The sequence below is a fragment of the Chiloscyllium punctatum genome, chromosome 2 (assembly GCF_047496795.1).
Source record: "Chiloscyllium punctatum isolate Juve2018m chromosome 2, sChiPun1.3, whole genome shotgun sequence".
Lineage (NCBI taxonomy): Eukaryota > Metazoa > Chordata > Chondrichthyes > Orectolobiformes > Hemiscylliidae > Chiloscyllium > Chiloscyllium punctatum.
Window position 1 is genome coordinate 111,174,423 of NC_092740.1, and position 14,914 is coordinate 111,189,336.

The 14,914-nt window shown below is 39.0% G+C and overlaps 1 protein-coding gene across 25 annotated transcripts in view; it reads left to right on the forward strand.

Moving 5' to 3' along the window:
* The window catches only part of LOC140487787 (receptor-type tyrosine-protein phosphatase delta), a 2,436,480-nt gene that overhangs the window by 2,225,546 nt on the left and 196,020 nt on the right, over positions 1-14,914 (forward strand). For all 25 annotated transcript variants that reach the window (XM_072587053.1, XM_072587138.1, XM_072587046.1 and 22 more), the window contains 2 exons: positions 11,492-11,625; positions 13,702-13,846. In XM_072587053.1, the coding sequence (XP_072443154.1) occupies positions 11,492-11,625; positions 13,702-13,846 (279 nt within the window). The remainder of the gene's footprint in view (positions 1-11,491; positions 11,626-13,701; positions 13,847-14,914) is intronic.

Here is a 14,914-nt window from a genome sequence, read left to right on the forward strand (position 1 = left end):
GGTTTTAATTATTGTCCCTAAATGTTCATGTAGTCTATACCCTTCCATAGTTGTTTGGTTTTGAAAGAGGCAGCCTGGAATTCCAGAAGGAACTCTGTCAACCCACAATTGTGGAACTGAAATCTCATAGTCTCATTGCCCGTTTGGTACCTACATGTAGTAGAACTGAGTCTACTACAATTGAGTCTATACAATTGAGTCTGTGAATGCTCATAACAGACAAGGTATCCCAACGCTACACTTCATTAGGCATATTCAGGTCTTTCTTGATCAAAATGTTAAAAAACATTCATCTTAGAATAGGTTTGGGTGCAACAGGATAGAGCAAAGTGCTTTCATATAAACAGCACTTTTCAAGATCTTTGTAAGCCCCAAAGCACTTGGTCAATAATGTTGTTTTTCGAGTGCAGTCAGGATACTGTGTGAAACCAGATGCTTATAAATAGCAGGGAAACAAGTGACCAATAAAACTCTTCCAAGGATGTCGATTGAAGGTAAATTTTGCTCTGGAGAGCAGGAAAACTCACCTATTCTTCAAGCCATACCCTGCAATTGTTTACAACCATTTAACATGCCGTTCAGACCATCAGCTTAAAATCCCCATTGCATCACAGCTTCAAAACTGAAGTGCTCTCTCAGAACTGTAATATATTTAGAGCAGAGATCAGTGGAATTCACCAGAAAGTGGCTCTTCACGAACAAAGGCCAAATGGTGTCATGAAAAATTTTAATTTGGCCACAAGTAGAATTTTACAAATACTTAGAGTCACGGCAAGTTATTTCTTTAAAGAAATCTTGATATGGGAAACACACGAGAACAAGTCAAGAATAAACGTATTGGTAGTATACAGCCAAGAAAATGTTCAATCATTTACTAACTCTTTGTACTTACCTGCCTCACTGTCCATCCAGCATTGTCTGTCACTGTCCTATTTCCCAGGTTTTGATTCACTGCCCTTCACACTCTTCATCCTAAATGCTGTTCACCCCTCCCACTCATTGCCTTTCTTAAATTCTTTGCTAATATGTGGGTATAACTGACAATGCCAGCTTTTGTTGTCCACCTCTAATTGCATCTGAACTGAGTGGTTTGCTCGTGCTAATACAGAAGGCCGTTAAGAGTCTAATTGCTGTTGATGTGGAGTTACATATAGGCCAGAACAGATAAGGATGGCAGATTTCCCTGCCTAAAGGGCATTAGTGAACCAGGAGGGTTTTTACAACAATTGATCATTAAATGATCAATGGTCGTCAATTATGTGGCCATTACTGAGACTAGTTTCATTTCCCAATTTATTCATTGAATTCAAATTGCCCCAGCCGCTGTACTGAGACTTGAACCCATGTCCCCAAAGCTGGCTTGGTTTTCTGGATAATTGTTCCGGTGACATTACCACTACGTCGCCACTTCTTTAATCTTTGCTTGCCAACCATCCCACTATGTCATTCTCCTGCCTGGAATCCTCACTGTGAGGCAGTGAGGCAACAAGCGGGCACCAGGAAAGACAAGTGTGTGAGCCATAAACACAGAGAGCCATGACATGACGACTGTAGGTTGTAAATTTGAGTGTGTCAGAGCCCTCTACTTTCTGACTCTGAGACAACAGCGCCTGCATTGAGGCAAGAAGCTGGACCTGATATTCGAGACAGGAGTTCAACCTGGGCTGACATCCAGGTGATTAACTCGACATGCACATCCTTCTCAGAGGAGGCCAATGAAAAATACTTGTATGGGCAGCTAGGAAAAAAATAATGACTGATGAACAATTAAACCATTAAAATGGAATTTAGTGAAATTAATGTCTAATGTGTTGTTGTGAAATCTGGAGTTAACAAAATCAGTAACATGCTCTTGAATTTGGCTTCTTTCTGACCATCACATTTGTAACGAAAACTAACAATTGGTTTTGCTCAAAGTATCTGACAGTTGTATATCCTTAATATTCATAACATGTGGGCGGCACTGCTGCCTCACAGCGCCAGAGACCCGGGTTCAGTTGCTGCCTCAGGCAACTGTCTGCATGGAGTTTGCACATTCAAACCACTATAAATGCTGGAGGAAACAGCACAGAAGCGCTTCACAGGAGGCTCCCAAGCACTGAGGATGTCACCTAGACAGGGGGCGAAACGTCTGCAACACAAATTCCCAGCTCGGCGAACAGAACCACAACAACGAGCACCTGAGCTACAAATTTTCTCACCAAGTTTGCACATTCTCCCTGTGTCTGTGGGTTCCCTCCGGGTGCTCTGGTTTCCTCCCACAGTCCAAAAATGTGCAGGTTAGGTGAATTGGCCATGCTAAATTGCCCGTAGTGTTAGGTGAAGGGGTAAATGTAGGGGAATGGGTCTGGGTGGGTTGTGCTTCGGTGGGTCGGTGTGGACTTGTTGGGCCGAAGGTTCTGTTTCCACACTAAGTAATCTAATTCAGATTAAAGCCCAAACTGATATGTCACATCCTATTTGTGGAAAATCAAGATGCATTAAACAAGGAAGGATTGTTGCTAGTAATACTCCTTTCAACCATCTCAATAGTTGTGAAGAGTTACATGCAGCAACATTTGCCCAGTACAAACTCTTCCTCTGCATCTATACTGTGATATACCTAATACTTTTAAGTACTTTACAGAGGTCATCCATAAACCATCTAAAATCATGGGAGTACAAACCATGTTTATGTTACCTGTCCATCATATTTAATAATTTATCAATGATACACTGTAAACTGTACTCCAGATAGGCACCTCTTCAAAGATCTGCATGACTGAAGGATCACTTCTGAATACAAAATTTATTGAAATACAGAAATTTATTTCATTTATGTTTCTAGTTAATTTTTGACCCTCACATGAATTTCTAGTGCTTTGCGTCTTCTATCCTTTTGCTGATCCTGGTCATGCTCGAATTAAAAGCAGTCTAATTTATCACACTTGGATCCCAAACAAATAATCACATTTGGATCTGTTTTGGCCTGTCACTTAGGTTATTCATATTCAATTGTAACTCACTGCTTCTAATCACACAACAGATTGTGCCCTCCAAACCCAATGCCATTTGGAAACTTGGGGTGTGTAACTTCTTGTTCTGTCATTTAGCTTATTAAAATATGTGGTAAATATCTCACTTGGCAGTACAGAACTGTTGAGGAAGACCATTTGCCTCCAAGCAGAAAAGCCTCCATAACGGTGGCCTCTGATTCTGCAAATTTTAATCTTTACAAATAACCTCTTAGTGCAGACCTTTAACAAATGCTGAACTGAATGTTAATTTGAATGACAAAAACACTTTCCACCTTCTTTCTGGGTTAAATCTTCAAGTAGTTCAACCATATTCATCAACATGGCCTATCTTGCAGAAGGACAATTACAGCATGATTGGTTGACTTGGATGATCTCTCATATAAATATGGTTATGTGAATTTATAAAATAAATAAAAAATCACAGAAAAACAGTAAAAGAAAAAATGACTGAAGAGATTAGTAGCGAATTTAACTGAATTACTCTCAAAAAGAGCTTTTGCAAACTCAGTGGTCTAAATGGCCACCTCTTGTGCCGTACTATTCAATGATTATTGAAATGCACAGTCTGTGTTCAATTAACATTTATTGGGAGTTTTCAGTCACTCAGGTTGTGAAACTATCCGTTTAGCCCGAAACACAGAGAATGCTAGATGAACTGAGCAGGACTGGCAGCATCTGTGGAAAGTGAAACAGTTAATGTTTCAAATCTGGTATGACTCTTCTTCTGAACCTTTTCAGTTCAGATGCTTGAAAACCAGTAGTCATTGTTGAGAATGGCTGAGATTTCACACTTGTCTCAACTCAGTGCATCCCAATCTTTCTGATGTTGTACAATCTCTCTCTCCTGTTGTGGACCAGGCCAGACCCCCTCAAAACACTTAAGAAGGTAGCCCAGACCGAACTTTTTGTTATTTTAAAGGCAGATGTGAAGTGGATATCCCGGGTGTGATGCAACTGGTCAAACCACTTGGCTTTCAGCAAAATAGAATTTATTTACACACTACGGTTGAAACACAAACAAAAGGAAACAGAATTTTGTATAACTTAATTATTTGGAAAACCAACTGACTCAAAATGGCAACTTAACAAAGGATGTGTTCCAATGCTCCCCACATGCCAAAAACACACCACTTGCAAATGGTAAATTTAAACTCAGGTTCTTACAGACAGGAAGGATTGTAGAGAAAAGAGTTGGACAAGAAAGATCCATGAAGCATGGACCTTTTCTCACTGTAGCTGCTTCTCTGGATCATCAGCAGTTTTACTCTGCCCGCTAAAACTAAACCAAAAGTAGAAAAAAATCTGAACTGGGAGAGCTGGCCACTCCCCTTTCATTGTACAACTGTTTTCAAAAAGACCAAAGATCTCCTCTGATTGTTGAATTAGACAGTTTCTGTTACTATTTCGGCAGCACTGCCTTTACAACCTCTCTTGACAAAAAACCAAAGACAAAGTAACTTTGTTAAAGGGACAGCATTGTCACACTCCCTTGAGCCACTTGAGAAGATTTTGTATTGGTTTGGTCAACAGTATTTGCATCTCTTTTGTTTTTATCAGTCCATCAATTCTGCACACAGTAGAGTTTTGAAGTTTCCAGCTGCTGGGCATCTCATGCCTGTGAACTCTGTTTCGAGAAGTGTAATGAACTTGAACACTCTCCAGAAGATCATGTCGGTGGACATGGTTTGCTGGAACCTGCAGTCTAAGATCTGTTGCCAACGGACTCGTAAGAATTACCTGGAGCAAACGTCCAGAGCTGTTCTGTTGCAGTTGTTTCCAGTTGCTCTTATTTCCAATTAATATAAGAAAATGTCTTGATTTAAAAGGAATAAGAAAGTAACACTGCCTTTTTAAAGAACAGATGATCGGACATTACATCACTGTCCAAATACTTCCACATCTGAAAAAGATTAGAATTAGTGAAGTTAAATAGTTCAGCAAAGGATTGGGCTTGAAATCTGAGGGCCTCTGCTTTACGATCAGAACTGCAGAGAGATGAACTCTCACCTCCAAGCGCACATATGGTCCAATTTAACTTTTAGTGACAAGGTTGTTTGTATGCTTGGGGTGATGAGGAGGTTTCAGTACCTTGAGGCATTATGGAAAATACCTTTTTTTCACCTTTTGAGAGAAGACCTGCGAAGGACTCTGACAAGGAGGAGGTTTTCCTCAATCTGATCCTCAAGGAATCTTAAAACTGTTGAACCTGTGAACAACCAAGCCCTGCCCTGAAAGACCATGCTGAAGAGAGTTTCTAACCCCCTTGTGACGTTGGTGTTCGCGGTGACTGCAATTTCTTCTTCCTGAAGCCACAGAACATTGGCTCTGAACAAAGTGACCCTATTCACTACTCTCTACAGATGTATTAGCAATGAATTTTCAACATTTTTTCCTCTAGATGACCTTCTATTTAAGTAAGACAAAGTTTACTGCCGCTACTTGTCTGTCACTAGTGTGAAATTTTATTTTCCTTGGAGCTCTAAAGTAATGGCTGATATATTTTAAATATAATAAGCTGAACAATTGCTGTCTAATTGACCAGAATTACTCCCTCGACCATGAGGCTCATACAATTGAATATTGGCGCAGGTTTTTATAGCCCATTGTCATTCAGTGGTTTGTTTATAATTTGGCAAACCATGCTTGTTTATAGCCGTTGCCTGGAAAAGAACTAAACTGTATCCAAATCGTACCTAATTCAGTGCTGCAAAGTCTGAGTTGAAAGTGATTGTTACTACTGTGTAATAACATTATACCAGAAACTTTGAGCAATATGCTTATTACAAAGTGGTCTTTTTTAAACCTCTTTGGTGTTTCCATAGAAAACTTCTTGGTTGCAGAGACTCAAGGCCAGCTGTCTTGACCATCTCCTCTGAAGTAGCCAAGATGGCATCTCTCCTTTTCGGCAGAAATCATAGTCTCATCCCTAATGTTACCTGAACTGCAGCCAGAACCAATTGCGAGCGAGGAACGTAGGAATAGGGATAGGTCACTCAGACACTGGTGTTCATTGTATCAATCAACTTCATCATGACAATTCTTTTAACTGCATCAGCTCTTGTATCCTGTCGAATATTCTATTAGTCTCAGCTCTGCAAATTTCAAAAGATTTAGCTTCTGCAGCATTTTTGGGGAGTGAGTTTTCCAAATTTTTGACCACTTTATACAAAGAAATTTGTTCTGCCATCATCTAAGTACAGCTTACCTTGAAGAGAAATCTGTAAGTGATACAGACTACAGAGCTGGGACTGCCACTTTGTGGGTATGTTAGTCTCCTGCAATCTTGATCCTGCCTCCTGTCATATCCGGACCAACTGCCGATTATGAAAGACAAACAAGGTCACTCACTTCTCAGTCACTGGACTGCCAAATCATGCCTCCAAATGAAGTTTTCTTTTACAAGGATCTTGCTTTGTCTCAATTGTCTGCTGCATTTCTGACATTAGAGAGTCCGGGAAGCACCAAGGATTAGAGGGACCTTGGTGTACATTTGCATCAGTCCCTTAAATTAGCAGGACAGGTGGATAAAGTGGTTAAGAAGGCATTTAGTGTATAGAATTTAAGGGCAGGGAGGTTATGTTGGAACTATGTAAAAACTGGGTTAGGCTACTGCTAGAGTATAGTGTTTAGTTCAGGAATCTACTTTATGGGAGCGATGTGGTACTATAGGTGAGGATGCAAAAGAGATTTACCAGGATGTTGCCTAGGCTGCAGACTATAAATTATGAAAAGAGATTGGTTAAACTCGTGTTGTTTTCTTGAAACAGAGGAGACTGAAAGGGTGACATGATTGAGATCTCTTTTACCATAGCTAGAGGAAACTTTTCCTTTTGATGAAGAGATCAGTGACCAGGGGCCAAAGATTTAAAATAAGGGCCAGGGATTTAGAGGAAATTTGAGGAGGATGATGGTAGTCTGGAACTCAGTGCCTGTAAGGTGGTAGAGGCTGAAATCCTCGTAACCTTTAAGAGGTATTCAGATGTACACTTGAAATGCCAAGGCTATTTCTGGATTAGAGTGGTGCTGGAAAAGCACAGCAGTTCAGGCAGCATCTGAGGAAAATCGACGTTTCGGGCAAAAGCCCTTTTTACCTAGTTTTTACCATAGAAGGCTATTTGCCAAGTGCTGGAAAATAAGATTTGAATAGCTAGGTGATTGTTTTTGACCAGCATGGACATGATAGGTGGAAGCATCTTTTTTATGTTGTAGACATTTATGATTCTATGGCACTTCAAAAATACTTCATTCCCTCTGAAAGAATTTGGGATGTCAGTCATAAAAAGGGCTAAAATTTCAAGCTCTCCCTCCCTTTTCCTTTCCTCTCCTCCCACGCCTCATCCTCTCTGTCCCTCTCTATCCCCTTCTGTCTCTTTCCCTCTCAATTTCCATTCATTCCCCCCTCCCTCTTTCTCTCATCCCTCTCCAAATTGTCTCCCCCTCTCTTTTCTCCTCCTCTCCCTGACTGTCCCCCCGACCATCCCCTCTATCTTCTTTCTCCATCCCTCACTCTCTCCTCACCACCTGCCCATTTTCCCTTTCAACCATCTGCATTATTATCTGAGATTTTTGCACCTTTGCCAGATTTTCTGCATGAATGCAAGTTGCCTTTGTCCCCATGCTTTATGCTCGAGGAGACCTCTTAACCAGAATTTTGAAACATAGGAGAGGAGAGATGACGAAAAATTTGAAGAGCTTGGCGTTATGGGAGTAACCAAAAGGAGATTGGGAAATTCAGTGAGAAATTCCAAAGAGTAGAACCTGCAATCTGATAGTGCAGCTGATCAGTGATGAGTTAGATGCCAGAATTGGAGTAGTACAGAGATCTTGGAAAGCATTTTGGACTGAATAAAGTTAGATATCGGGGTAAGACCACATAGTTTGGAAACAAGAATTAATTTTTGCCATATTCCATAGTCTGCCAGGCTGCAACACGTGGTCTAACCTGTGTGTATTTATACAAATTCAAATTTTGTACACCTAACAAAATGAAGTAACCAAGAATGTGGATTCTAAGTGTCAAGGCACCCATCCTAAAGTAATTGATTTCTATCATTTATACCTTAGGATAAGGGTTCCTTTTGGTAGTATTCAAGACCAAATTATAGATGTGTCCTTTTTAAAGGCTTTGAGAACGTCCGTCTTTATATCAAATGAATGAAAGCTGATTTCCTGAATTCTCAAGCAGGTCATAAAACTGGGCCAAATTTCACATTTATACAACAGTCTATTGCCTGCATTGAAATGCCACGAGCATCAAATTGATATTGTCACTAATGTTTACTGCTGGCTGAAGGTTTATTCTTCAGGAGAGTATATAATAGTAATAAAGTACAGCCTTGTGTCCTTGTAGACAATGAAGCTGTGCTGCTAGAGATTACAAAGAACCAGGGGATTGAGCATAAATGAAATAATGGTTTGATAATGGTATTGACAAACCCCAGCATTATTAAAATGGTCATTCAAATAGACTCATTCAGCTTGGTTCAAAATCTTTTCCTCATTAGGAGCACATACTGATAGAAGTCCCAGCCACAAATGCACTGAGAGTGCAATTACCATGAATATTGTTGACAGAATGCTTTCCGTAGATAAGCCCAGTCTGATCTCGGTGATTTAATTTAGTGATCAAATTGTTCGGGCATGAAGCCAGAATGTTGGCTGAGATTTTATGATCGCAGTTAGAGGAAAAGGAAGGTCTGTGGGAGAGTCTTTTTAGAGAATTTTTATTCTCCTCATAGAATGGGGTTAGTTGCATGTGGGATGAACCTTGGGGTTGGTGTAGAATTAATATTAATGAGTATCTTACCTTGTGCTATATTTAACATTTGGAATGCAAATTCAGCAAGTTCTTTTGTCAAATGCTTGGGGAAACTATCTGCAGTCCACCACTGTCTTTATTAAGCTTGTCTTCTGCCAAATCTGTAGTAAGGTGAGGAACCCTGGTTTGTTAGGTTAACTTTTCACAAAATTGTACCTTTGCCAAATGTTTCTCAATATTTTGTATCCCAAATATTAATATTAAAAAAAATCTCTTAAATAAAAGGTTGGGAATACTGCAAACAGTCAACAGATTAGGCAGCATCCATGGAGAGCAAGTGTTACTGGGTTGAATGTTTGTGGAGTCTGAAGGCACTATAGACCAAGAATGGTGACAGTTGTTGTCAGATATAGACAGTCTACTCTCATTTTCAATAAATATACTTTTGCCAGTGGGAGAGGGAGCAGGGCATGAATTGCACAGAAGGGAAACCCAAATTTAACAAGGTCTTTAGAACTCTGTGCTGACTTCAGACAAACATGTTTTGACCATTGCAATGGCCTTTAACTTGCAATGAGAGAGCGAGAATTTGATTGGAATTGACATAAATGCTTTTGAGGGGTCTTAATTCATGTGGCCCATTGTAGGAACATGCTTGGGCACAGAATATCCATAATTCAGCATCACAACCGGGATTAACATATTGATTTCTCATAACTGAAATTACAACAGTAAAAATACCTCTGTGCAGATGATATTGGGGTTAAGGCAGTTTTTAGTCCTTGTGTAGGCAAAGCCTATATATTCCATTCCTCCACATTAAAATGACAACAAAAGAAAATACAAGTGTGTTATGTTATTTAGAATAGATTAGGAGTAAACCAATACTCATATCCAATCAGCCTGTCTGTATCACCATATTTGTTATTCCGTGTTTTGACCTTATCCTAACTGCAATAGCATTTACATTTTGGATTTTTGATAATATAATCTTGAAGCAAAAGTATATGAAATACAAAAACTATCTACCAAGCAAACTGAATGACGAAGAGAAAGGAGTTAAGGGAAAGTAACTCGCAAAGCAGTGTTGCTAGGCCTGATTGGATGGTGCTCCGGATATTGACTCTGCTGTTCCAGAATCATCACTCAAGTTAAAAATTTTCCTCGAAGTATTGCAAAGTGCCCAATTTACCTGTCTGATAGGTTTAGACTCAGATTAATAGAAAACACAGACTTTCTATACTAACAAGATCCACCGCTTGTTATAAAAATAAAACCATTCTACCCATAAGTAAACCTTTGTGAACTGTTTACTGTTTATTAGTTGAATTTCTAACCCTCTTCTAAAACTCACTACACACACACACACACACACACACACACACAGTCCAGAAAAGAAATGGTGTTAGGTGTGAAGAGGAAAAGATACTGGGAAGATAGTTCAGAGGAACCAGTCCTCACTATTCAATGGGTATTTATTGTAATTCCAGGGCTAAATTGTATAACATAATACTTTTATATCTATTCTACAGCATATTAAGTGATTGCAAATTATAGTTGTAGGTTTTGCTTTAATTCTTTCCTGTGGTCCACTAAGGCACATGCACAGTAAACATAACTGAAACCTTTTAAATTCTTGACGACAGAAGGATTAATCAGCGACTGGTGGGCGTCATATGTTCAATACGAATGTGCAAATAGTTTGTATGTCTTAATTTGTAAAAGAATTGGACAGTAAGTGGCGTAGTGAGGGATAATATTATCATTTCATCTCAGGACCTACAGTTCAAACAGGGACTGATGAAAGTTTCCACTGTTTACCTTAAAGTAAGGGAAATAGGAGTCAAATATTCTCAATGGTATGAATTTGCCACTCAAACAAAAAGCCTATACTTCTCACATTAGACTAGGATTATGTGATAGGATAATTGTTACATTAAATGGGAATGTTATTAAAGGGTTGCTTGTAAGCAGCTTGTTAAAAATGGGTGAAGGTAGCTTTACCCTGACCCAGCAGTTCTTTACACTGACAAGGACTGATAAATGCATAAATTCAGTCTAATCTCTGCTCTGACACTAATCACCTTCAGCATGAAAATCTAATGCTTCGTCTCTAAACAAAACAGCTGTAAAACTACAGTAATAATCATGATACATATTCGGCTGAATCATAAATCCTCTTTTGCACTTGATAACTCTTAAACATCAAGAGATTATTTTTTTTATTTGCACTAAACATTGTATGGTGGAATAAACTACAGGCAAAAAAAAAATCACCTTTGTATTTCCAAAGCTGTACTCCTTGCTGTTTCCATTATTTTGTAACACTTTTGTGACAATTTGTGTACTCCTCTAGTCCATCCAAATATGCACGTGTTGTATACTTTTTAAAAATTGTTTATTATACTTTGCATAATTTCATTCAGTTAACCATGACCATCTAATTTCTTAACCATACTTGGTGTTGATTTCAGCACCCAAAAGATTGCTTATGTGTATATCACAGATGCAGAGCAGAAGTTAATTTTTAATTAACTACAATCAGATTAAGAATAAAGATATTTCTCTCTGAATGTGTCATTGGTGGTTACTGTTACTTGGTGGAACTGTGGTCAGTGTGTACAATTGGAGGAGATAATCATGACAGATCAGTGAGCACTTTTTATTCCAGCAGAGGTGAACTTAAGTTCATTCTTTTCCTTTCTTTCGTATTTAGTGCCAAGCCAGCCAAATAACTTCAAAGCAGAACCGAAATCAGACACCAGTATTATGCTGTCATGGACACCACCACGACAGGACACCATCATCAGATATGAATTGTATTACAGGGAAGGAGAATATGGAAAAGAGGTATTGTGCAATATGACTTCCAAATTAAAATAACTGACAAAATTAGGGTCCTTGTTTTCGTCCAGTTGGCAGCTTTATCTGGCCATTTATGTTTGCATCCTATTTCTGACATTCAGTAAGGCTTCATCACAAGTTCTTCACTCAAGGTAAAATCTGAATTCCACTTGATTGATTAGATTGTCAGTGCTTGATGATACCCTATGGAATACGAGTGAGAATTGTCATGTAGATTCCTTAACGTTCACTGAGTTTACTACCATTGTGCAGTCAAAACCAATAGTCTAAAAAGTGTAACCAGTGATGTGTCAACTGCAGATAAGGTGTTTAACTCTCTTAAACTTATTGTGCCAACTGTCTAAAGGAGGTTTAACAACTTTGGGTCCTTTAAAAGTCTAGGAGAGAAAATCTCCACATTTAAGAAGAATGGGAATGTTTTGACTGCGTATTATGGTGGCAATTTCCTGAACATTTCAATAAGTTAGATCGAGTGTATTGAAAATGGGAACCAAACGAATGAAGAGTGCAGTACCTTTGTGAAGCATTTTTTTTGAATTTGATAGTGTTTGTTTTGCAGTGAATGGTGTGCACCATCTTTTCCATATTTCTTCTTTTGTCTCAGGCTGTTTTATAGGACATAGTCCACTGAAGCAAAAATAGGGTATGGTGAGATAGGTGATAGGATAACACATCTGAATATTCACCTCCCTCTATAAGCAGATGAGCAACATCTCTCAGTGCCATGAACTTGACATTTTAACAGAACCTTAGTCCTTACTGCTGTATTGCCCTGTGTAAAGATGCTCTTTTGTATTGCCACACTTGACAAATTTTTGTGTAAATGGAAGAATCATGCCAAATTCATTGCTTCACTGAAACTCCTCACCATTGTTAATCTTTCCTGTTCACTGATTTTTGAAGAATGAACTGTTTGTTCTCACAATATGGTATGTACTAGCAAAATTAACTTGTGGAATAAAATTGTTAAACTGTGCAGGGGTAACTTTCCAAACTGGCTATAAATTGTAACTTATGGAAAGGACCACATGATATTTACTTACATTAGCATTGCAATGGGACAAGAATCAGGTAAAGCTAAAATAGGTGAGAGAGTGCCGTACAAAAGTTTAGCAAATTTATACTAGGTTCATGACATTTCAATACACTGTGTATGGGTTTGCTGACTATCCAGCAGCCTGGTCAGAATGAAAGCTGAGCACAAAGCCCAGACTGATGTGATCTCGAGTTCTTGTAGTGTGAAAGCAGACTATTCAGCCCATCGTAGCCACATTGACCTTCCAAACAGCATTCCTCTCAGACCCACCACCCCCCTCAACCCAGTCTCTGTAGCCCTACATTTTCCATGGCTAATCCATCTAGCCTGCACTCCCTTGGACTCAATGGGCAATTTAGCATGGTCAATCCATCTAAACCGGCACATCTTTGGACTGTGGGAGGAACTGGAGCTCCTGTAGGAAACCCACGCAGACACAGGGAGAATATGCAAACTCCACACAGTCGCCCCAAGGGTAGAATTGTACCCGGGTTCCTGGTGCCATGAGGCAGCAGTGCTAACCATTGAGTAACTGTGCTGTGTTGATCTGGTGACTGTAAAGATTTCATGAGAAATTAATTTGGCTGCTGTGTACCTCACCCCCATGAAGTGTAATGCTTCCAATAAAGAACTGAGTAATAAATTGATGCTGATTCAGAGGTTGGTTACTATTCTGAGATTGGGAACGCCAGTAACGTGGAACAAAGGGAGCTTTGCTTGCAGTTATCTTGGAAATGTATGGTGCTGAAACTGCACATCTCAGATGTTGTGTTCCCTGTCATCAGCATAGAAATTCATTATTTACTTTGAGTTTTCATTGAAGTTTGTAGAAAAACTCATGGACATAATTTGAAGTGATTTATCATTTTTTTATTTTATTAATATTTGATTCTATCTGTTGAGTGCCTGACTCTGCATGTGCAGATATGCAGGTTCAGGTTTACATCTGCAACGATGGTTTCATCTTGTTCTTTATCCTATTTTGCACCACAAGCATGTTTTCTAATTGTCTTTTCCTTCCACAGCAACTTGTCACATTTGAGCCAAAGATGACATATCTTTTAGAGGATCTGAAACCAAACACTATGTACTTCTTCCGACTTGCTGCTCGCTCTGAGCATGGCCTTGGAGCTTCAACTGCGCAGATTTCAGCCCAAACTATGGAGACTAGTAGGTTTTCTTCTGTTGACTAATGGATGAATATTGGGGTGCTTGTTAGTCTGATGGGGAGGTCTATCCCTGATATCTAGCAGCTGACTGCATGCAGCAGGTGGTATTCTAATGAAACATTTAGGTTTTGTTAGATCAAGAAAAAAGTAGATTGAGAAAGATTAGATTTCACACTGATGGGATCAGACTGTTCGCCTTAACAGTGACTAACAAGCACTAAGTGGAGAATAGGAGTTTTTTGTAGTTTGTTGACCTTTCTTGTTCCATTGTTTTGAAAATGGTTTCTGTGTTACATGTATTTTGTGTACTTCAAAAGTGCCAACAATGTGGATCCCAGTTCCTTCGAATGTGCCAATTTTTAAAACATTGCTTCTAGTTAGAAGCCAGGTAATGACATTTCTAATGATCAGAATTAATAACATAGTCCATTGTTTGTTTTATAAGAACTTGTCATTCATCTTGTTGCTTTGTAAAAATTTTGAGAGGATTATGATCTGCATGGAATGATGGGAAAACTTGTAAAGGTCAGCTAACTACAGAATGATCTTTATATTTTAAGTGTCGTTATTTTCAATAATGTTCTAAAGGTCAAATGACAAGATGATGTGCAATACTTGATGAAATAGTAATTATATTTCACATTTAAAATTATTTCTAGTGGCTTTGACTGCAAATGTAATACCAATCTCAGAAAATGTTCTCTGATAGAGTTGATTTTTAAGTAGATTTCTTAATACATGTTGAACCTGCATGTCAACGCACAGTTCAACGTGATCCATTTGGACCTACGAAATTCAACTGGGGAGAAAACATTTTATCATTTATTGATGTCTTTACACTGTATACTGTTACAACGCTGGCATCTAGCCGATAATGTAGAAAATTTCCCAGATGTTTCCTATACACATAAAGCAGGACAAAATCTGACCCAGCCAATTTCTGCCCCACCAGTCTACTCTCGATCATCAATAGAGTGACAGAAAGTGTCATCAACAGTGCTATCAAACAGCAATAACCTGCTCAACGATATTCAGGTTGGGTTCTGCTAGGGCCACTCAGCTCCTGACC